Source organism: Bos javanicus, chromosome 21 (assembly GCF_032452875.1).
Source record: "Bos javanicus breed banteng chromosome 21, ARS-OSU_banteng_1.0, whole genome shotgun sequence".
Taxonomy (NCBI): domain Eukaryota; kingdom Metazoa; phylum Chordata; class Mammalia; order Artiodactyla; family Bovidae; genus Bos; species Bos javanicus.
Genome location: NC_083888.1, coordinates 55,949,542 through 55,971,984, shown reverse-complemented (window position 1 = coordinate 55,971,984; position 22,443 = coordinate 55,949,542). Strand labels below are relative to the sequence as shown.

Below are 22,443 nucleotides of genomic sequence, written 5' to 3'. Positions count from 1 at the left end.
TCATTCATTCAATGAATATTTGAGTGCTGCTATGTGAGGAGCTATGAGTATGCTCAAGAAGGAGGTGGGTTATAATTCCTGTTTATTGGTAACTCACATAGAATGAGTTTGATAGGAAAAAAGGGGGAAAGCCAATAATCACAGTTATTGAGTAGGTGCCAGGATACAGATATGAATGGATTATGAAGGAATGTTGAGGAAGGGTACCTAATGCACTCTCAGATGGGTTTTGTGGAGTTTCATCTTCCAGAAGAAGTGATACTGAATGAACATGATCTTACCAGTGATACACATAAAATGGAAGTAAAGAGAACAGTAGTGCAAATTTGGCAATTTAGGGAATTTCAATTAATTCAGAAGGTCAAAAATGTGTGGTGGGGTTAGTTTTAGGGGAGACTGGCAATGTAGGGCTGGACTGAGTCACAAAGCATTTATAAACTGCACTAAATCAAGGAAGAATGAAGAGGATTAGGACAGGGATTAAGTGATTTGTCTCTATCAAATGAAATAAGCCGCATAGCAAAGTCTAGGCTGATGTGTTATCCAGGTCAACCTAAATCTGTTTCTCCTTATATCTGCCTCAAATAAAAGGACATTAAACATTAAAATCATTAATGTTTAACATTAAAAAAACAAACACTAAACAAAAAAATAAACCCACTCAGAATGTTGCAAACACCATCATTCTATGGGAAGAGGCATCACAAGGTCACAGAGAAAGAGGTACCATATTCTCCATTAGTACATTATCAATGCAGCGTTGCCTCTGAAAGTGGAACAGGAAAGGGGAACATTTCAAAGAAAACAAAGGAACTGGTTTTGTTGTTTTCAATAAACTATCTGTCAGCCAAGTAAGTTCTTCTAATAGGCCTTTTTAGATGGAAGAAAATTAGGAGCAATTTGGGGAGCTCTTGTTTGGGGACTTCTGCATCAGTGAGGAGGTTGCTAAGGTTGTCTGTCAGGGAACCAAGCACCCCATCCAGTTCAGGAAGGACTGTTGCGCATTCATTCAACATTCACTCTCTTTTTTTGTTTTTAAGTATTATATTGATTGCTTCTTTATTTGGCTGCATCCAGTCTTACTTGAGGCACACAGGCTCTTCATTGCATCACACAGGATCTTTTACTGCAGTGCACAGACTCTCTAGTCGTGGTACATGGGCTCAGTAGTTGCCGTGCACAGGCTCATTTGCTCTGTGGCATGTGGGAGCATCACCTGCATTACAGAGCGAATTCTTAACTGTCAATACTGAAGGAAATCAGTCCTGAATAGTCATTGGAAGGATTGATGCTGAAGTTGAAGCTCCAATACTTTGGCCACCTGATGCAAAGAACTGACACATCGGAAAAGATCCTGATGCTGGGAAAGATGGAAGGCAGGAGGAGAAGGGGACGACAGAGGAGGAGATAGTTGGACGGCATCACCGACTCAATGGGCATGAGTTGGACCAAGCTTCAGGAGTTGGTGACGGACAGGGAAGCCTGACATGCTGCAGTCCATGGGCTCACAGAGTCGGGCACGACTGAGCAAATGAACTGAAATGAACTGGACCATCAGGGAAGTCCCCACCAGTCACTCATTGTTCATCCAGCACATTTAGGTGACACTTCTGTGCCCTACACTATGATGTCAGGTGCTGCAGGGAGTAAAAGATAGGTAAAGGTCCTTGCCCTGGAAAAGTAACACATGAATCCAGAGATTTCCAAACAAGGAAGTGCTCTACTTAAGGGTCAAATGAGAGAGAAAGTATATGTGTGTGTGTGTATGTGTGTGTATGTGAAGTCACATACACACAGAATCATTTGATCCTTAAATACAGCACATTAGCTACACACTTTATATAATACATATTTTTAAAGCTTTAGAGTCTGAAGTCCAGAGTTAATCTAGACTCGATACTTGAGTAACTACTGCTTGTTTGACCGTCAATATTTTCAGCTGTAAAACTAGGATAAAAACAGTTACATCATAATTGTGAGGCTTAAATGAGATGACTCACGTGAAAGCTTTGTGTAAAGAGTACAGAACTCTGCAAACATTTGTAATAGAATGAAAAATTACTGAAGTGAATAATCCAGGACTTTTAAGCAGTGTTTATCAAAGTGTGTTTGCTGAGACACTGAGGCCCCAGGATGCTAACTAGCATTTCTCAAGAAGAGAGTTGGTGTGGTCTGGAGGGAAGGCAAAAACTTTACACTCTTAAGGTTTCTACCTGGAACTGAGAATTAAATTGACACAGATAAACAGGAGCAAAGCACACTGATTTTTTTTTTACATGTTCATGGGCATACCCATAGGAAAATGAAGACCCAAAGAAGCAGTTAGAGCCTAACATTTAGTTATACATTAAATTGGACACAGAGCAGTAAGGAGCAAAAACGGGGGGCAACAAAGGGACTTGAGCCAGGGCAATTAATAGTGGAGAATTGAATATAAGTATAAAGGTTACTTTAAAAAGGTTTCTTTGTGTAGACTTCCCCCTTCCTTGACTCTCATCTCTGGTGATAAGCCTTTTTCTTTCCTCATGATATAGGGAGGACATTGTTCACTTGGGAGTTCTATATCCTGCTTTCAGAAAGAAAAAGTAAGTTCAGAGTACCCTTCTTCCAACTGCTGATTCTCAGGTGCCTCAAAATAACCAAGTATCCCAATATTTTGGGGTGGCATATTCTGCCACTCCTCGAATCAAATAACTTGAGAAATACAGGATGATACAAAGTAAAGCACAGTTCTTAGGCCTTGAAAGCCCTGTCAACTCAAGGAGAGAAGCTATAGTCTCTCTTTCCCCAGATTAATTTGTTCTCAGGATCAAGGCATCCTCCTCCCCACCCTAACTCCCACTCTAGCAGCTAGATCCTGGAAATGAACAGAACCCATTTTCAGAAAGACTACTCTCCAGAAAGAAAATGATTACCTTAATTCGACGTTTTTGAACTGTGGTGTTGGAGAAGACTCTTGAAAGTCACTTGGACTGCAAGGAGATCCAACCAGTCAATCCTAAAGGAACTCAGTCCTGAATATTCATTGGTAGGACTGATGCTGAAGTTGAAACTCCAATACTTTGGCCGCCTGATGTGAAGAACTGATTCATTGGAAAAGGCCCTGCTGCTGGGAAAGATTGCAGGCAGGAGGAGAAGGGGATGACAGAAGATGGGATGGTTGGATGGCGTTACCGATTCAATGGACATGAGTTTGAGCAAGCTCTGGGAATTGGTGATGGACAGGAAAGCCTGGTGTGCTACAGTCCACGGGATCGCAAAGAGTCAGACACAACTGAGCGGCTGAACTGAACTGAACTTCAATTTATAATCCATCAGCCTCTCAAAACTTAGCCGTTCATCAACAGATAATCTAGGAATTCATTCAACAACTTTCCAAGAACAGAGATTCCCAGAAAGGAAGGCAAAAAAGAAAAGGGCCAGCCAACTGTGCCAAAGTGTGCCAGATGGGATTCCAGCATAGAATGGGGCAGGACAAGTAGTGGATACCTCTGGGATTCCTTCCAAGGTACCTGCTGCTGGTAAAGTAGTATATGCATGCTCAGTCATGTCTGACTCTTTGCAACCCCATGGACTGTAGCCTGCTAGGCTTCTCTGTCCATGAGATTTCCGAGGCAAGAATACAGGAGTGGGTTGCCACTTCCTTCTCCAGGGGATCTTTTCAACCCAGGGATGGAACCCCTGTCTTCTGTATTGCAGGCGGATTATTTACCGCTGAGCCACCAGGTAAAGCAGTAGGAAACGTAAAGTCATAAGTGAAGAGTTGTGAGCTGATTCTCATTGCTTTAAATAGGATATAAACACTAAAGACCAGTAACACAAACAAAAGTTTCTTGGCTTCCAAGAAGTTTCTCTACTTGCAGAAGTATCTTCTGGCAAGAGAATTTGCTCCTTCCTTCCCTATTCAGGGAGGTTCATCAGGCGAGTGGCATTCCCACTAAACACCCCTGTCTTTTACTTCCCGTCTGATCCTTCAACACACTCCAAACCCTGCCTGGCTTCATCTTGCTGCTATGTCACTTCAGTCGTGTCCGACTCTGTGTGACCCCATAGACGGCAGCCCACCAGGCTCCCCTGTCCCTGGGATTCTCCAGGCAAAAACACTGGAGTGGGTTGCCATTGCCTTCTCCAATGCAGGAAAATGAAAAGTGAAAGTGAAGTCGCTCAGTCGTGTCCAACCCTCAGCGACCCCAAGGACTGCAGCCTTCCAGGCTCCTCCGTCCATGGGATTTTCCAGGCAAGAGTACTGGAGTGGGGTGCCATTGGCTTCTCCGTGGCTTCATCTTAGACCCTTACAGAGGGTGTATCTGAGAACTGTGCTGGGAGAGGCGAGGGAAGGAGCCTAGGGCGCAGGCACCTGGCGCTCAGGTGCAGGGACGGACGGCCACGCCCCATGCCTCAGGGTCCGCGCGCACCTCTCGTCGGGTGGGGCGGACCTGAGGGGGCGGGGCGGAGCGGACCTGGAGAGAGGGCGGGGCGGTCTTCAGGGGACGGGGGCGGGGCCTCAGGGCGCGGCAGCGCGAGGTGACCTGAATCACGGTTCCCGCGGGCGGCGACGCCACAGCGCCCACTACCTCGAGCAGGTAACCGGCCGCGGCCGCGCGGCACTGCCTCAGCGGCGTGTGAAGCAGGGACTCCCCGAGAGCGAAGCGTGGAGGCCGCGGGGACGCGGCGGGGGAGAGAGCCAGGGGGCTCAGGTGTGGGGTCCCGGGCGCTTCCTCGGGTAAGCTGTGTGGCTTCGAGCGGCCGTTGCTGGGCCCACTGGGTGGGACTCGCCGGCGGCTGAATAGCCCCCTCACCCGCAGCCTCTGGAGGCTGTGTGTGGAGCAATTGTTTTGTAGGGTTTGGTCTCCTTTAACTTAAAAAAAAAAAAAAAGTCGCACTATTTCAGTACAAGATTCTCCTCAGCGACGCCTGCTTTTCTCGGGCCTGAGGGAAGTTTCCTCGACAATCGGAATCTCTGAGGCCTGGAGGGCAGAGACTCGCCCTGTGGAGCACTGGGTCCGCTGGGTTCACGGGTCTCCTCGTTGGGACCCCCGGGCCGGACGGAGGGGAGACCCCAGCCCTGGTGGAGCCAGCCGCGCGCCCCACTCCCTGCCCTTGGCGCGCGCTTCTGACCACCGGCTCTGAGAGCAGGGGCTGGGGAGGGCTGGGGTGGCCTCTGGGTTAAGAGGGAAGAGAAGGCTTTTCTTTTACCTGGAGAAACTAATGAGAACTGGTTAGAGAATTGTTTCTATCTGTGATGTTTCTGAAACTTTTTGAATCCGCGGAGGAGTGGTAAATACCACTTTGCTTTGAATTTTGGAAGATATGAATTATCTACCTGGCTAGTCGGACACGACTGAAGCGACTTAGCAGCAGCAACAACAGCAGCAGATTTTTAGATTTGGCTTCTGTCTCCTCCAGTTTTTTTTTCTTCTTGTTTCTTTACTATGATTTTCTTTAAATCAAGAAAATACTACCCATGAATCGTGGCTATATGGCACACGCATGGTAGGTATAGGTAAGATAAATGCCAAGACAAAAAACGCTGATTGATTCCTTTAGAACAGGGGTCCCCCCACTTATGAGATTAATGCTTGATGATCGGAGGTCTAGCTGATGTAATAATAATAGGAATAAAGTGCACAATAAATGTAATATGCTTAAATCATTCCAAAACCACCCGGGGCACCCCCCTGGCTCCCCTGCCCCGCCTCCCCCCACACACACCACCTCCCTGGAAAAATTCTCTTCCACCAAACTGGTCACTGGGGCCAAAAAGTACCAAAAAGTTCGGGACCCCTACTTTAAAATACAGCATGTAAAAGAATTGCTTTCATTTTTAAAATATACTGATATATGGCAAAACCAATACAATATTGGAAAGTTAAAAAATAAAATAAATAAATAAATGGAGAAAAAAAAATGTACTGATTTTTCCTCCAAGTAGGCTGTTTGATAGAGGTGTTTTCCCTGATTGCTGCTGCTAAGTCACTTCAGTCGTGTCCAACTCTGTTTATTGCTGTAAGTAGCCTGGAAATATTAAGAGTTAACAGTAACAACACTCCGTACTTACCAGTTCAATATTTTGATATGTGACTTTTTCAAAGTTAAAAATTGCTCTTTCTGGAAGAAAATATTAATATTGATTGCCTTTGAGAACTGGGATTTGAGGTATTTTATCATGTATTTTGTAGCTTTTGCTAATGACTTTGAGTGTGGAGGAAAAAACTTTCATAACAATTTGCTCTTTTTTTAAAAGCTCTTCAAGAAACAACAATTTTAAGTTCCTCTTGTATTTTATTGGCTCCACTTGAATTACAATTGTGTATTCACAAATAAAACTAACAAACTGAGGGACTAATTCAGGTTGAGAGAAAATGAGCTTGTGATTCTTGTAGGACCTTCTGCAGAGCTGTCTAGTTGGCAGTTAGGTATATTGGTACAGGGATTTTCTAAAGTCAGGATCAGAGTTGTGAATGTTGGAAACCACCCATGGACTTGTGATACTTAATCTTGTGAGAGTGGAAGAAATGATTCAAGTAAGTAGAATTAAAAAAAAAAGAGGAAGACCAAGGATGGAAAATATCAGTACTTAAGTGATGGGTAGAGACAGCCAAGGAGACCAAGGAAGCAGTTCAGGAAAGAAGGAAGCAAATTAAGACAGTGGTGTCATAGAAGCCAGGAAAGGGAAGAGTTTTAATAAAGGATAGAAATCTATTTTAGAATCAAATGAAATAGAGGAATCAGGAAGATAGGAACTGATAAAGTGCCTGTTGGCTTTGGTAGTTAGAAGGCTGTCATTGAACTCAACAAGCATAGTTTAATATTGGGTTGGCCAAAAATTTTGAGATTTTCCATATCTTACAGAAAAACCTGAAGAACCTTTTTGGCCAACCCAATAAAAAGATAAGGATGGAAGCCAAATTTGAATGACTTTGAGGAGTAAATAGAAGATGAAGAAATAAAGATAGTGAGTGTAGAATCCTTATTTTGAGACACAAAGATTTGAAGAAGTGATAGGGTAGTAGAGTATAGGGGAGTTTATGGTCAGATTGGAAAGAATATAAGGCTAATAGGATACATTTATATTAAAGAGCATCTCCCAGCATGGTTCCTGTCTGCTGGTTAAGTAGTAGCTGAGAGCAAGTATCTGAGCATATTAAATAGAAAATATTTAATCCCCCCAATTCAAATTATGAACACTATTTTAGTGGTATTTTCATCTGTTGAGTTCAGATGTTGTCAGTGTTAAAGTCACACTTTAACAAACTGTTGAATTGTATTTCACCTGAGTTCCAGTATTTAGATGCTCCCAACTTAGCATCTTAAAAAAGCAGAGACATTACTTTGCCAACAAAGATTCATATAGTCAAAGCTATGGTTTTTCCAGTAGTCATGTATGGATGTGAGAGTTGGACCATAAAGAAGGCTGAACGCCAAAGACTTGATGCTTTTGAACTGTGGTGGTAAAGACTTGAGAGTCCCTTGCTCCTTGGAACCACTTTAACATTCTTGCCTTGAGAACCCTGAGTAGTATAAAGGAAATCAACCCTGACTATTCATTGGAAGGACTGATTCTGAAGCTGAGCCTCAAATACTTTGGCCACCTGATGTGAAGAGCTGACTTGTTAGAAAAGACCCAGATGCTGGAAAAGATTGGAGGCAGGAGAAGGGGACAACAGAGAATGAGATGGTTGAATGGCATCACCAACTCAATGGACATGAGTTTGAGCAAGCTCTGGGAAATGGTGACGGACAGGGAAGCCTGGCGTGCTGCAGTCCATGGGGTCACAAAGAGTCAGACACGACTGAGTGAACAATAACTTTTAAGTCATGTGATTTTTCTAGTGTGTATCTCAATGACTCTTCTAAAAATCTTATATAGGTATCAGACATTTTGGCTGAATCAGAATTCATGAGGCATATACCAGTTAGGGCCTTTGCTTCAGTTATTATCATGCATTTAAGGGAAAATGCTCTTAGATGAAAATTTCTGAGTTTAACTTCAGTCTTCACTGAGAGTTTAAATTTTTTGTTCAGGCAGTACTTTTATGTGTATTTTTCTTAGGATATGAAAAAAGTGGCTAAAAATGGAAAAGGCAAACAAGTGTTGATAAGTATGTGGAACAACTGGAACTCTTGTACTCTGCTGGTAGAAGTGTAAATTGATGGCAGTATCTACTAAAGTGAAGCGTATGAATAAGTTACGCCCAAACTATACCTGACAAAACTCTAGAAACAACAAACTAAAGTAATAGAAAACAATCAGTGGTTACCTGAGGGTAGGGGGCAGCAAGGGAAGGAAAAGGGGATGGATGTAAAGGGGGTAACTTTCAGGCATGGCAAATTTATTCATCAGTCAGTTCAGTTCAGTTGCTCAGTTATGTTCAACTCTTTGTGACCCTTGAAATGCAGCACGCCAGGCTTCCCTGTCCCATGACTGTATTAATGGGTATGTTCATTTTCTTGGTTGTAAAGATGTTTCCGCTTCTGTATACATATGTCTGACTCATGTAATTGTACATTTTAAATATGTGCAATTCACTTAAGTCAGTACCTCAATAAAACTGTTAAAAAAAAAAAAGAGTAAAAATAGTAGAATGGGAATTCCCTGGTGATCCACTGGCTAGGACTCCGTGCTTCCACTCTAGCGGGGATGGGTTTGATCCCTGATCAGGGAACTACAACCCTGTAAGCTACAGGGCAGAGGCCAAAGCCAAAACAAAACAAACTAGAGAGTAGAAGAAAAGACATCATTTAAGTATGTTTATTTAAGTATTGTAGTTATCTCAGGATTATGGAGTTATTGTTAATTTTTATTTTCTTCATATAGTTTTCTGTATTTTCATAATTTATACCACAGCCATGTGCTTGCTTAATTTTTAAATGAAAATTATTTCATGTGTGCAAAATAGTACTTTTGATACATCTACATGTTTAGAGACTACAGATAAAATAGATGCCCTGTACCTATATCATGCTATAGACTAATACATATTTTTTTAACCATAATTGTATCTTTCTTCTTGATCATGTCTTTTGCTATGCTCCTTGAATTTTTGTATAGTTTTACTACATAAGTAGGTATTCATAAGTAATGTACTTTCAGTTTCATGTTTTTGGGGAACACAAAATTGTATTTATGAGAGTCATCTATGTGGTGTTATAGTTCATTTCCTTTTTTTGCTGCATAGCACTCCATTATATGAATTTACAACTGTTTATCCATCCTCCTGTTGATGGATATTTAGGGTGCTTTCAGTCTTCATATTAAAATCTGATTTTGCTTTTTGCCACTAAAGCTATTTTGTTATTACAGTACCTATTCATGTTTCTCTGTGTCCATGTGTAAGAATTTTCTGTGCTTTTTTGCCTCAGAGTAGAGTTGTGGATCTTCAGATTTGCTAGATAATACTGAATTGCTTTATAACAGTTCATACTCTCACAAGCAATGTGTTAAGTATTCACGTTCCCTTTCTCAACAACATTTGAGACATTTGTACATTTGTAATAATCTGAATTTTTTCTTTTCAACCATCTGGTAGGTGAGAAATGGTGGGATTTAATTTACATTTCCTTAATTATGGATGTGTGGAATGGCTGTGTTTTTTGCCTGTTTTTAATTTTTTGTCTTTTAAAAGTTGATTTCTGGCGTATATATATATACATTTTCTGTATACTAATCCCTTATCAGTTATGCTTGTGGCAAATATCTTTTTTCTAGTAAGTAGCTTGTCTTTTCGGAGAAGGCGATGGCACCCCACTCCAGTACTCTTGCCTGGAAAATCCCATGGACGGAGGAGCCTGGTGGGCTGCAGTCCATGGGGTCACGAAGAGTCGGACACGACTGAGCGACTTCCCTTTCACTTTTCACTTTCCTGCATTGGAGAAGGAAATGGCAACTCACTCCAGTGTTCTTGCCTGGAGAATCCCAGGGACGGGGGAGCCTGATGGGCTGCCGTCTGTGGGGTAGCACAGAGTCAGACACGACTGATGTGACTTAGCAGCAGCAGCAGCAGCAGCTTGTCTTTTACTTTCTTTATAGTGGTTTTTGACAGACACATTCATTTTGTAGTTTAACGTGGTTGAATATGTCAAGCTTTTCCTTATGGTTTGCTCTTTCGACATCTTGTTTAACAAATCTTTCCTTTCCCCGAAACAGATACAGTCTGATGTTTTCTTCTAAAAGCTTTAAAATGTTGCCTTTCATAGTTGTGTCCTTAGCCCATGTGAAATTAATTTTTGTGTGGTGTGAAGTAGGAATCCAGTTTCATTTTTTTTCCATACAGGTAATCTGCTCTTCCCAGCATCATTTATTGAATATTCTGTTTTTCTTTTCAATAATCTATAAGTGTCATATGTCAACTTTCCATACATATGTTCACATGTTTCTGGGCTATCCTTTTATTGGTCTCTTTGTGTATCCTTGCTGCAGTCTTACTTTTACTTAGTCATATAAAGAGCCTCCCTACCTAAAAGACAAGTCACTTATCCATGCTTCTTTTAGGACTCAAATTAAAGTTTAATGGTTTTTCTAAAGTAAACTTTTCATCAGAGTATATAGAAATATGTTATTTAAGTCTTAAATATCTGCTGTAGTCACCCAAGGTCACAAGTACTTCCGAAGCTACTTTATTGTGGATTATATTAGGCTGTCTTTAGTTTTTGCAAATCCTGTCCTAACTCACTGGAGTTAACTTTAACTTGAAAAGTAAATATTGGATTTTTACTTTTGGAATATAGTTAAGGCCTTTGGAAAAACCTTCACACTGAAAATAGCTAAGAATAGCTGTATTAAAAAAATTTTTTTTAAGGTACTTAGGATTTTATATGCCAAAATCTAAGAGAAAGCTGGAAATCTAAGACTGTAGGAGCCCTTGAGCTTTATTTGCTTTGAAGGTAGTTTCTAAACTGGGGGAATTTGATTAGATTTGAATAAGAATTTGGTAGATTTGTAGGGTTTGAGGCATAGTTAGAAGTCAGTCCAGGGCTTATTCACGGTTAGCCAACAAGAGACTTCTGCCCATAATTCTGGGATCCCAATGGTCTGTGATGTCATGGAAAGGATGAAACTTCCTTCAGGGATCTGCAAGGAAAGTTGTCTCAATGCCAAGTGAAACAGAAGGGGAAAAAAAACCTGTCCTTGGGCAGTTAAAACTACCAGATCACGGGGGAAGTACACGTCACTTTGGTGGTCTAAAAAAATTTCAATATGTAAATTTTAAAAATCTTTTTTTCTTTCTCTCTCTCTCTATATATATGCCGTAAAATTCACCCTTAAGGGTGTATAATTCTGTGGATTTTCATATATCCACGAAGTTGTACAACCATCATCAGTATCTTAATTCCAGACCACTTTTATTACCTCCAGAAAAAAACCTTATACCACTGATAGTCATTCCCCATATTCTTCTTTTCCCCCAACTCTTGGCAACTTCTAATCTACTTTTGTCTCTGTGATTTGCTTACTCTGGGCCTTTGATATGAATGAAATCATATAATATGCCTTTTGTGTCTTATTTCACTTAGCATAATTGTTTCAAGGATTATTCATGTTTACTGTAAATCAGTACTTTATTCTTTTTAATGGCTGACTGATATTCCATTGTATGGATAATACCACACTTTGTTTTCCCATTCCTTGGTTGTTGGTTATATCTACTTCTTGGCTCTTACGAATATTTGCGTACAAGTTTTTGTATGGAAATGTGTTTTCCATTCTCATAGGAAATATATTTTCATTCTCCACTTACCTACAAGTATGAATTGCTGGGTCATATGGTAATTCTGTATTTGTTTTGAGGAACTGCCAAACTGTTTTCCAAATCAGCTACACCTACCAACAACGTATGAGGGTTCTAGTTTCTCCACATCCTCACCAATGCTTACTTTTCTCTGTCTTTTTGATTATAGCTATCTTAGTGTGTGTGAAGTGGTATCTCATTGAGGTTTTGATTTGCATTTCCCTAATAACTGATGATGTTGAGCACCTTTATGTGTGTTTATTAGCTGTATTTTTCTTTTCTTTTTTTTTTTGAGAAATGTTCACATCCTTTGCTCATTTTAAAATCAAGTTATATGTCACGGCATGAATTTAAAATGATATGATATACAAATGCAAATTCTCTGTAGGAGTATACTTTCGTCTTTGGCTTAAAAAATTTCTACCAGTTAAGTTTTGAGGTCAGTGGATAATCTGTAAAAGATAACCAAGTGGAAATAAGACAACCTGAGCAAGAATCAGCAAAAACAGTGGACAATTAGAGGAAAACTTGAAAATGCTTATGTATTGTAATTACTAATTATTGATTATTAAACTAACCCTGATGGGCTCTATTTAAGTAAATAAAAGTCACAATTGAAAATACATGCAGGGAGCAGGAATCTGAGAAGGTACCAAATTGGTTGAAAAAGGAACTGAATGTAATTTCTATTAATGAAAAATGCAGTAATAAAAACTCGAAACTCATTTGTTAAGTTTAACCACAGATTAGGCAATTAGGCAAATCCCAAGAGAATGAATGAATGAACTGGAATATAGATCAGAGTAAATCATTCAGAATACAGCTCAAAGATACAGAAATGGAAGATATGAAAGAGATTAAGATACATGAAAGTTAGAATAATCAGAACGAGAAGTTAAGAAAGTTTAGTGAATGGCGTTCCTGAAAGAAAAGAAATATAGAATGGGCAAAAACTGTATTTAAAGAGATAATGAATGAGAATTTAGTACTGGAAAGTCTACCAGTACAGGTGGAAAGACGCCAATCCACAGATTAGTTATTAAAGTATACCCAATTGTTTATGCATCTGTTGATGGATATTTGATAATTTCTATGTTTTGGCTGTTCAAATAGAGCTTCTGTGAACACTAATGTACCAGTCTTTGTATAGATATAAAATTTCTTTTTTCTTGAATAAATACCTAGGAAAGAAATGTCTGGATCATATGGTAGCTGTATGTTTAACTTAAACTGCCAAACCATTTTATAGTCCCACCTGTTGAAAATGAGAGTTCTATTTATTCCACATGCTTGAAATGGTCAGTCTTTGCAATTTCATTATTTCTAACAAGTGTATAGTATTATCTCATTGTAGTTTAACTTGCATTTCCTTAATGAATTATGGTGTTAAATGTGTTTTTAATGTACTTTTTTGGCCACTTTGGCCATTTTTTGTGGAGATGTGTCTGTCCAAATCCTTTTTAAAATGGATTACTTTTCTTTTTATTATTGAGTTGTAGTGGTTTTAAAAAATGTTTTGTATTGGATGTATGAGCCATTTTAATATGACGTGCCTTGGCATAATTTTCTTCATAGTTTCTAAGCTTAGTGTTTGTTGAGTTTCTTAGACCTGAGCTTTGTATGTCTCATATTTGGAAAATTTTAGTATTATTTCTTAAAAAATTTTTTTCTGCCTCCCCATTACTGTCATGAATTTCAATACATGTATATTCAGTTCAGTTCAATTCAGTCGCTCAGTTGTGTCCGACTCTTTGCAACCCCATGAATGGCAGCACTCCAGGCCTCCCTGTCCATCACCAGCTCCCGGAGTTCACTCAGACTCACATCCATCGAGTCAGTGATGCCATCCAGCCATCTCATCCTCTGTCGTCCCCTTCTCTTCCTGCCCCCAATCCCTCCCAGTGTCAGAGTCTTTTCCAATGAGTCAACTCTTCACATGAAGTGGCAAAAATATTGGAGTTTCAGCTTTAGCATCATTCCTTCCAAAGAAATCCCAGGGCTGATCTCCTTCAGAATGGACTGGTTGGATCTCCTTGCAGTCCAAGGGACTCTCAAGAGTCTTCTCCAATACCACAGTTCAAAAGCATGTATATTAGGCTTCTTGAAATTGTTTCATGGGTCTGAGATATGTTTTTCATTTTGTTTTTATTCTTTTTTTTCCTTTTTGTATTTCATTTGGGGTCTCATTGCTGTGCTTATTGTTGCTTTTGCAGTATCTAATCTGCTGTATTAATGCCATCAGTATTTTTTCCATCTCAAACACTATAGTCCTCTTTAGAAGTTGGTTTGTGTCTTTTTTTTGATTCTTCCAAGTTTCTACTTAACTTTTTGCACATATAGAATCACTTATAACTGTTTTGAGGTCCTTAACTGTTCATATCTGTATTGGTTCCAATTGATGGATTTTTCTCTGCATTATTTTTTTCCCTTTCTTTGTATGAAGGTAATTTTTTATTGATTGCTACCAGAGATTGTAAATTTTACCTTTTGTGATATATATATTTAGGTTTCTATAATTATTTTCTGCTTTGGAACATAGTTAAATTTCTTAGAAATAGTTTGATCCTTTTGAGACTTGTTGTTAAGATTTGTTAGGTCAGACTAGTCTTTAATGTAGGGCTATTTATTCCCTACCACTAAGGCAAGTCTCTCTGAGTCCTCTATTCAGTATTCTGTGTGAGATTTTTCCAATTTGGTTGGTGGGGATAGGCATTATTACTGACCTTAGTAAAGGTTGTTATGGTCTTTGTAACATTTTTTGGTGGTCTTCCTTCAGTCTTGTGTAGTTTCTCTATATGCATGCTCTGATCAGTACTATACTGAATACTTAAGTAGGACCTTCCACTGATGTTTGTGCTTCTTTCTGTGTACCCGTCTCTGCTCTCCAGTAGTCTGTCATAACAAACTAGCTCCATTATTCTTATTTATATAAGAATCCCTCTCTCATCTCCAGTTCATTTTGGATGGTTCAAGGCTGTGTAAACTTTGAAAACTCTTCTCCCAGAAGCAGTAATCATTTTTAACCAGTCCCCTCACATTCCCCTCATAATTAATGTAAAGTAGTTGCAAGTTGACAAGTCCAGAAATGTAGTTTGATGAGCATGTTAGGAGTTTTTATATAGTGTTAGTCACTCAGTCTTGTCCGACTCTTTGTGACCCTGTGGACTATAACCCGCCAGGCTTCTCTGTCCATAGAATTCTCCAGGCAAGAATACTGGAGTGGGTTGCCATTTCCTCCTCAAAGGGATCTTCCCAACCCAGTTTTTATATAACCTAGTTATTCTACATTGTTTCATTGTCTATCAACTACATATTTGCTGAGTTCCTGTTGTATTCCCAGTATCATACAAGGTTCTGAGTGTTAAGTAGAAAAGTGAGTACAATATTGTTTCTGGAAAGTTTTTATTCTAGCAGGGGAGATAGAACAGTTGTCATGAAATGTCATGAAAAATGTAAAACTTAAAAAAAAATTCACTAGATGTTTAAAGATGAGAAAAATTAGTATGATATGGCATGTCAGGGAATGCATCCTCTAAACTGAGACTGAGAAGGGCCTTTGAAAAAATGTATAAATTAAAAAATAATAATAAATTACAAGATATAATGGGAGAAAAGGTGCCATTTAGCCAAATAAATTTTATGGGCATACACTTAATAGAAGTTCAAAATTTATGAGGAAAACTATAAAAAACTCCCAAAGATACAAACATAAACTTGAACAGGTATTTTGAATCAGAAGACTCTACATCCTAAAGATGTCAGTTTTTTTCTAAAATAATATATAAATGTAACATGATCTCAATAAAAATATCAGACTTTTAATTCCTAGGTCTGGACTAATTATAAAGTTTATTTGTAAAAACAGACAAGTAAGCATAGCTAGGAAAATTTTGAAATTGAAGACTAGTAAGAATAGAAGTCTAGCTTTACTGGATATTGAAACATAAGCCTTATAATTTTTTTTTTTTTTTGGCTGCACTGGGTCTTTGTTGTGGCATGCAGGCTTTCTCTCGGAGAAGGCAATGGCACCCTACTCCAGTCCTCTTGCCTGGAAAATCCCATGGATGGAGGAGCCTGGTAGGCTGCAGTCCATGGGGTCTCGAAGAGTCAGACACGACTGAGCGACTTTACTTTCACTTTTCATTTTCATGCATTGGAGAAGGTAATGGCAACCCACCTGGGTGTTCTTGCCTGGAGAATCCCAGGGACGGGGGAACCTGGTGGGCTGCCGTCTATAGGGTCGAACAAAGTCGGACACGACTGAAGTGACTTAGCAGCAGCAGCAGGCTTTCTCTAGTTGCAGCTGAGGGCTTTTCTTGTCGCAGAGCATGGGCTTTAGGGCACATGGACTCAGTAGTTGTAGCACATGGACTTAGTTGCCTCACAACATGTGGGATCTTAGTTCCCTGACCAGGGATTGAACCTGTGTTCCCTGCATTGGAAGGCAGATTCTTAACCACTGGACCACAAGGGAAGTCCCATGATTTTTAAAATGTGGTATTGGTTCAGGAATACAAATCAATTGAATACAAACTATAAAACCCAAGCCCAGTGGCATGTGGAAATTTAGTCTGTAATAAAAGCAGCATCCTAAAATCAGTGTAGAAAATATGGAATCTTTAATTTTTAATTAAATTTTAATTTTTAATAAGTGGTGTTTGTGATACTAGGATAGTCAATTGAGAGAAGATAGGATTGGATCCTGTTCACACACTACTGGGATGTACAGTATTCACACACCCATATATGTATGTATGTTTGTATATATGCCTGTTTATATATACACATACACACTCCCACTTCTGTTTTTTGCATAGCAGAAAACACCATCATCAAATTGAAAAGACAGTGACAAACTGGAAGAATGTTTTACCACTTACATTATGGACGTTGCATTAGTCTTTCAAATATTTATCCTCTAAAACTGAGGAAGAAAAGGACTGGTAATTATATAGAAAGATGGACAAAAGATAATGAACAGTGAGATGAATTAAGATTTGCCACAAGCTGATGCTGAAGCTGAAACTCCAATACTTTCCCACCTGATGCTGGGAAAGATTGAGGGCAGGAGGAGAAGGGGATGACAGAGGATGAGATGGTTGGATGGCATCACCGACTGACTCAATGGACATGGGTTTGAGTAAACTCTGGGAGTTGGTGATGGACAGGGAGGCCTGGTGTGCTCTGGTTCATGGAGTCACAAAGAGTCGGACACGACTGAGCAACTGAATTGAACTGAACTGATCATTGTTTAGTCCAGGTGGTAGGGGGTTTGTTGTACAATTTTGTCTCCTCTTGCATACATTTGAAATTTCCCATGAAAAATTTTGGTTTAAGTAGGTGTAAATGAGAATGCATTTGGAACAAAGTCACTGAAGCCAAGGTGGGCAATTGGCTTTGTATACCATTTTATGTTTCTGGTAAATTTAGAATAGACTGTCTTTATTTCCAATAGATCTTATTTGTGGTTTAGTTAGCGTGTACGTGTGTGTGTGTGAGAGAGAGAGAGAGAGAGAGAGAGAGAGAGAGGAAGAATATGTGTTAGTGTATGTTTAAGACAGATTTTTCTGTTAGTGTACTTCTCTGCATTAAACTAACTCACAAAGTATGAAGTTGTTTGTTTATTGGCCCTCATTGGACCTTTGGATTACCAACAGAATTGATTTGGAAGAAGTGAAAATTTTCTCACACTTTTTATGAATGCCATATATTCTTGCAAATTTTATTTGGACATTGATTTAGATATATCAGCTGAAAGAGAAAATTGAGAGTGGAATTTTTTTCCAGATTTAACATTGAGATTGTTCAATTAGTAATTTTTAAGCATGTTATTTTAATAACTTAGAAGGATCCAAAGTTATATAGAATTACGTAAAGGAACAAAAAATCTATCTTCTCTAAACAATTTTTTTTTTGCTTTGGAGCCCTCATAATGCTTTAGAAAGACAGATAATATCATTTATTTAATGATACCTAATGACATTATGCATGATCATGTTAACTTGTATTCTATTCTTCCAACAGATTAATATTAAAATCGGAAGTTTGTATCTTTTGCTGGATATTGGAGATTTAATGTAATGGCAACAGAATTTATAAAGAGTTGCTGCAGAGGATGTTTCTATGGTGGAACAGAAAAACACAACTGTGAGTTTGCTTCTTTTTGACTTCAGCATTTATTTAATGCCTTTATTTGTGGCATTTTGTGATATAAATGTAAATGAGACATATTTTTTAACTTCATGAGGGGGTCAGAAACATAAATGTGAGGCACACTAGCTAGGTATGAAAAGTACCTTGGAGCATAGGGGAGAGAAAGATGAGTTCAACATAGGAGACACTCTAGAACATTACCACAAGAAGATGGCCTGTGGTACGGAAGTTTGAAGTGGATTTTAGCAAGCCAAGTGGGAAGAAGGAAGTAAGAGAAAGTGAGGATTAGACATGCGTGTTATGGTGGATGAAATAGTGTGAGCAAAAGTAGGAAGAGAAGTATTTGGGGAATAACATACTCTGGCAAATGTTTTAACTTAAATACAGACAGTTTCCAGTTTATGAACAATGCTTTAAAACATGCCTTCCACGGATGAATGAGTGACCAATAGAGAAGAAACCTGTAACTTTATCAAGAGCCACACTTATCAAGGACTCCTGGAGATTTCCCTTGCTATTGCATGGGTTTTCTCAGCCCTTCAAGGTTATGACTGGAACTTTATTTTTCTTGGTTCTTTCTTATATTTCTTAGTCTAAAGCATAGATAGCTTCCTACTATATTTGAATATGAAGGCTTCTTTTTCATAATAAAATATTTCATAAATTCCAACAGAGTAGTAGTTGTGCTTTCATTCTGTCTATAGACAGTATTAATTATACATAAAGATTAGCTCTAGATGTTTCTTACTTCCTCATCCTAAGTCACACAGCCTAGGAATCACATATCTTTCAAGGTAATAAACAAAAGAGGTCACAGAAGCTAGCACAGAGGAGTTGATATTATACTAGGGTCAAAGTAAATTTTATTTTGTGGTTTAGTAAAGATTTTTTTTGTAGACATGGAGACCTTTAGCTTCTTTTCAAAGTAGCTTTTGGCATTTAAGGCTGAAATTAACCATTAGTATTAACAATAAGAATTGTTTTGTTGACAGTATTTTATTTAAATGACTAGATGAATATTTATTTGAAAGCACTGTGAAATTAACTACAAAATTAACCTGTTTTCCATCTATGAACTCTTTTCTGGAAATGAGATTCTTTAGAAACTGCTTTTACCATTATGATAAGTTAATACACTTTGGTAGTATATTAACTTCTCAAATATTGGCTAGGCAGAATTAATGTAGATTCCAGAGTGCTTGATAAGACCTAAAAGTAGTTTATGTGTCAACAGTTTCTTTTAAAATGGTTAAATAAGTACCAAAGCATATTAGGTTTAGATTATTATATGCATAAATCTCCATGCATATTTGTAATTTTTTCTTTTCTTTTCTCTTCTTTTCTATGCAGTATCTGTGGAAAGAGACTTTAAAGCAGCAGTATCACATAGTCAAAATACTACTATCTCTATACCCCCATTGACTTCTGTTTCTGTAAAGCCTCAGGTTGGCTGTACTGAGGATTATTTACTTTCCAAGTTACCATCTGATGGCAAAGAAGTACCATTTGTGGTGCCCAGGTTTAAGTTATCTTATATTCAGCCCAGGATGCAAGGAACTCCTTCACAGTTGGAAGAACTAGAAGGTAAACAATCAAATGGCAGGATTTAAAAATCAACATGCAGCATTTAAATGTTGTTATTGCTGTTATTTAATTTGCTCTTTTATATATATATAAAGATATAAAATATCTTTGTGTACAAATTTGACATTTCATTTTTTAAAATGTCTTGCTTCTTCTATAGAGGAATTCAGTGCACAGTGTTTTTGAAAAGTCCCATTATGATATCTGACACATTTGTGTGTAGAATTGGCCTTTTTTTAGGGCTTTGCAGGTGGCACTAGTGGTAAAGAACCCACCTGACAATGCAGGAGATGGGGTTTGATCCTTGGGTCGGGAAGATCCTCTGGAGGAGGGTATGACAACCCACTCTAGTATTCTTATTTAAAGGAGTAATATAATTGTAATATGTCAGTTAATCCTTCACACATTTAGAAAGAAAAAATAGAGAAATTATTCTTGTTTTGGTCAATAATATAGGAAATATTATGTTCTAAATTTTAGTGTAAAGAGAAATGAGGAAGCAATGAAGTAGTGTTCCTCCCTTCCCTTCTTTTTCATTATTATACTTCTCAGTCTAAAAACGCTTCCCAATCTAAACAGCCACTTGAATGAGGTAGATTCATTGGTTGAATTTTGGCTGATATTCTAGAGGCCAATGGACTAAGGAAGATAAAAGGAAGCAACATGTAACTTGTATTTTAGAAATAGTTTGTTTTAGTTCATTGAAACAGTCACAATGGTTTATTTCCCTAAAAATTTTATTATGGAAATTTTCAAACATGCAGAATAATTGAAAGAACTTAATGGTGAATGCCTGTATATCTACCAAATAGATTCTGTCATTAACATTTTTACTATATATACTTTATCACATATCTATCTATCCATTTCCTTAACCATTAGTAATTCTTTTGAGGGTAGGGGGCGAATGCATTTCAGAGTAAATTGTAGACATCAGTACACTTCTCTCTAAATATTTAAGTATATATATATCATTTACTAGAGTTCAGTTATTTATAGTTTCCTTCTTTTGACATAAACTTTAAACAGAATTAACTGCCCACGTTGTAAGTGTATGTTTGTTGAGTTTTGACAAATGTGTATACCAATGTGATCCAACCTCCTGTCAAGATCTATAGTATTTCTCTAAGTACTTTTTCTGCCCCATCCTTTCTCTCTCCTTACGGAATACCAATTACACATATGTTGGACCGTGTGATATTGTCTTATTTGTCTATGAAGCTTCTTTTTTTCCCCAATTTTTTTCCTCCTCTCTATTTTTTTTTTAAATGTAAAACATTTAATTTGTTGTTCTTTTGGGGCAATTTGATGCATCATCAGTGTATTACAACTGAACCACTAATCTTATAGTTTCATCAACATTAGCTGGTTTGCTTTCATGACACTGCTGAGCAATCAGCTGTTTCTGCAGAGGTTCAAGTGAAAAGCCTTTTAAGAAGTGTGCAAGTTCCTTTTGTATATCTCCAAAAGGTTTACTCACTCTATTAGCTTTTCATCATTCACAGTATTTATCTTGTTAAGATTAGTGGGAGCTGGTTTTGCTTTATTTTTAACCTTAAAGCTTTTTTGGCTGGCTATTTGGAATGTTCCTGGACTTCTGCCCTCTTAGTTTGTTCTTGGCCATCGTCTCTGATAGCCTCGTGCAGCTGTTCAAGTTCCAGGTGACGCCATATGCACGCATCTCCTCTGTATTCTTAAGGTTTGGTAATAATGACCTATTTTCAGGTTCACTGTCTCTCCTCCATTATTTCCTTTCAGCCATTAAGCCCGTCCAGTGAGTTTTTAATTTTAGATATATTTTTCCATTGTAATATTTACATTTGATTCTTCTTTTCATAGTTTCTATTTTTCTGTGGTTTCTGCCCCCATCCCCAGTAATCATGAACCTATTTTCTTTTATTTCTTTGAGTTTTAACATCTTTGTGTACTATTCTAACATCTGGGTCTTCCAGATTTGAATTCTGTGGATTGTCCTTTTTTGAGAATGGAGTCCCATTTCTTTGTATGTGGAGTGATTTTGGATTGTATTCTGGACATTGGATGTCATGTTGTGGAGACTCTGGAATCTGTTATATTACTCTTGACAGTTTTTTTTTCCCCCTTCCTTCCCTTCCTCCTTTCGTCCTTTCCTTCCTCCTTCCTTAACTTCAGCAGTTAATTAACCTGGTTGTACTGTGTGGCAGATTCTGTGCCTTTGGTGGCAGCTGCTATCCGAGCTTAGTACTTTTTTTTTTTTTTTAATCCTTATTGGGAGCCTGTATCACACATGTGTGGTTCAGGGATCAGCCAGATATTTGAGCAGACTTTTAGTCACAGAATTTGGGGTTTTCTCCTCTTCAAGATTTCCACCTTATTTCTAGCAGCTGTGGTTGCTCTATACTCTGCTCTATGTTCTTCAGGCCAGAAACACTGGATTTTCTACTGGAATTTTATCTGCCCTCCCCCCACCCCCCAATACAGTGCCAATTTTGGCCTGCCCAAAGGCTAAAAGTCATTAAAAACGGGTGTCCATTCCCCTTTGTCCTAAAGTGCTGTTTAGAATCCTTACTACTTTTTTTTTTCACACTCTAGTGCCTTCAGGGTATTTTGTTTGTTTGTTTTGATTGGTTATTATAGTTATCTAGAGGAGAGTTGGACTTCCCAGGTGGTGGTAGTGGTCAAGAACCTGCCTGCCTAATCCAGGTGACCTAAGAGATGCAGGTTTAATCCCTAGGTTGAGAAAATCCCCTGGAGGAGGGCATAGCAACCCACTCCAGTATTCTTGCCTGGAGAATCCCATGGACAGAGGAACCTGGAGGACTGCAGTTCATACGGTCACAAAGATTTGGACATGACTGAAGCGACTTAAGGTCTGATGCTGTAAAGAGCAATATTGCATAGGAAACTGGAATGTTAGGTCCATGAATCGAGGCAAATTGGAAGTAGTCAAACAGGAGATGGCAAGAGTGAACGTTGACATTCTAGGAATCAGCGAACT

General features: G+C 38.6%; 1 protein-coding gene and 1 pseudogene across 4 annotated transcripts in view; one reads left to right on the top strand and one right to left on the bottom strand.

Moving 5' to 3' along the window:
- Nucleotides 1-4,477: 4,477 nt before the first annotated feature.
- TC2N (tandem C2 domains, nuclear) overlaps nt 4,478-22,443 on the top strand; it is a 40,389-nt gene continuing 22,423 nt past the window's right edge. For 2 of the 4 annotated variants that reach the window (XM_061395114.1, XM_061395116.1), the window contains exons 1-3: nt 4,478-4,583; nt 17,754-17,876; nt 19,233-19,466. In XM_061395114.1, coding sequence (XP_061251098.1) covers nt 17,810-17,876; nt 19,233-19,466 — 301 coding nt within the window. In that variant the 5' untranslated portion in view covers nt 4,478-4,583; nt 17,754-17,809. Of the gene's footprint in view, nt 4,724-15,737; nt 15,892-17,753; nt 17,877-19,232; nt 19,467-22,443 lie in introns of those variants that run through there. The other 2 variants (XM_061395113.1, XM_061395115.1) reach the window with 2 other exon arrangements.
- LOC133234498 (ribosomal biogenesis factor-like) lies at nt 20,791-21,147 on the bottom strand (annotated as a pseudogene).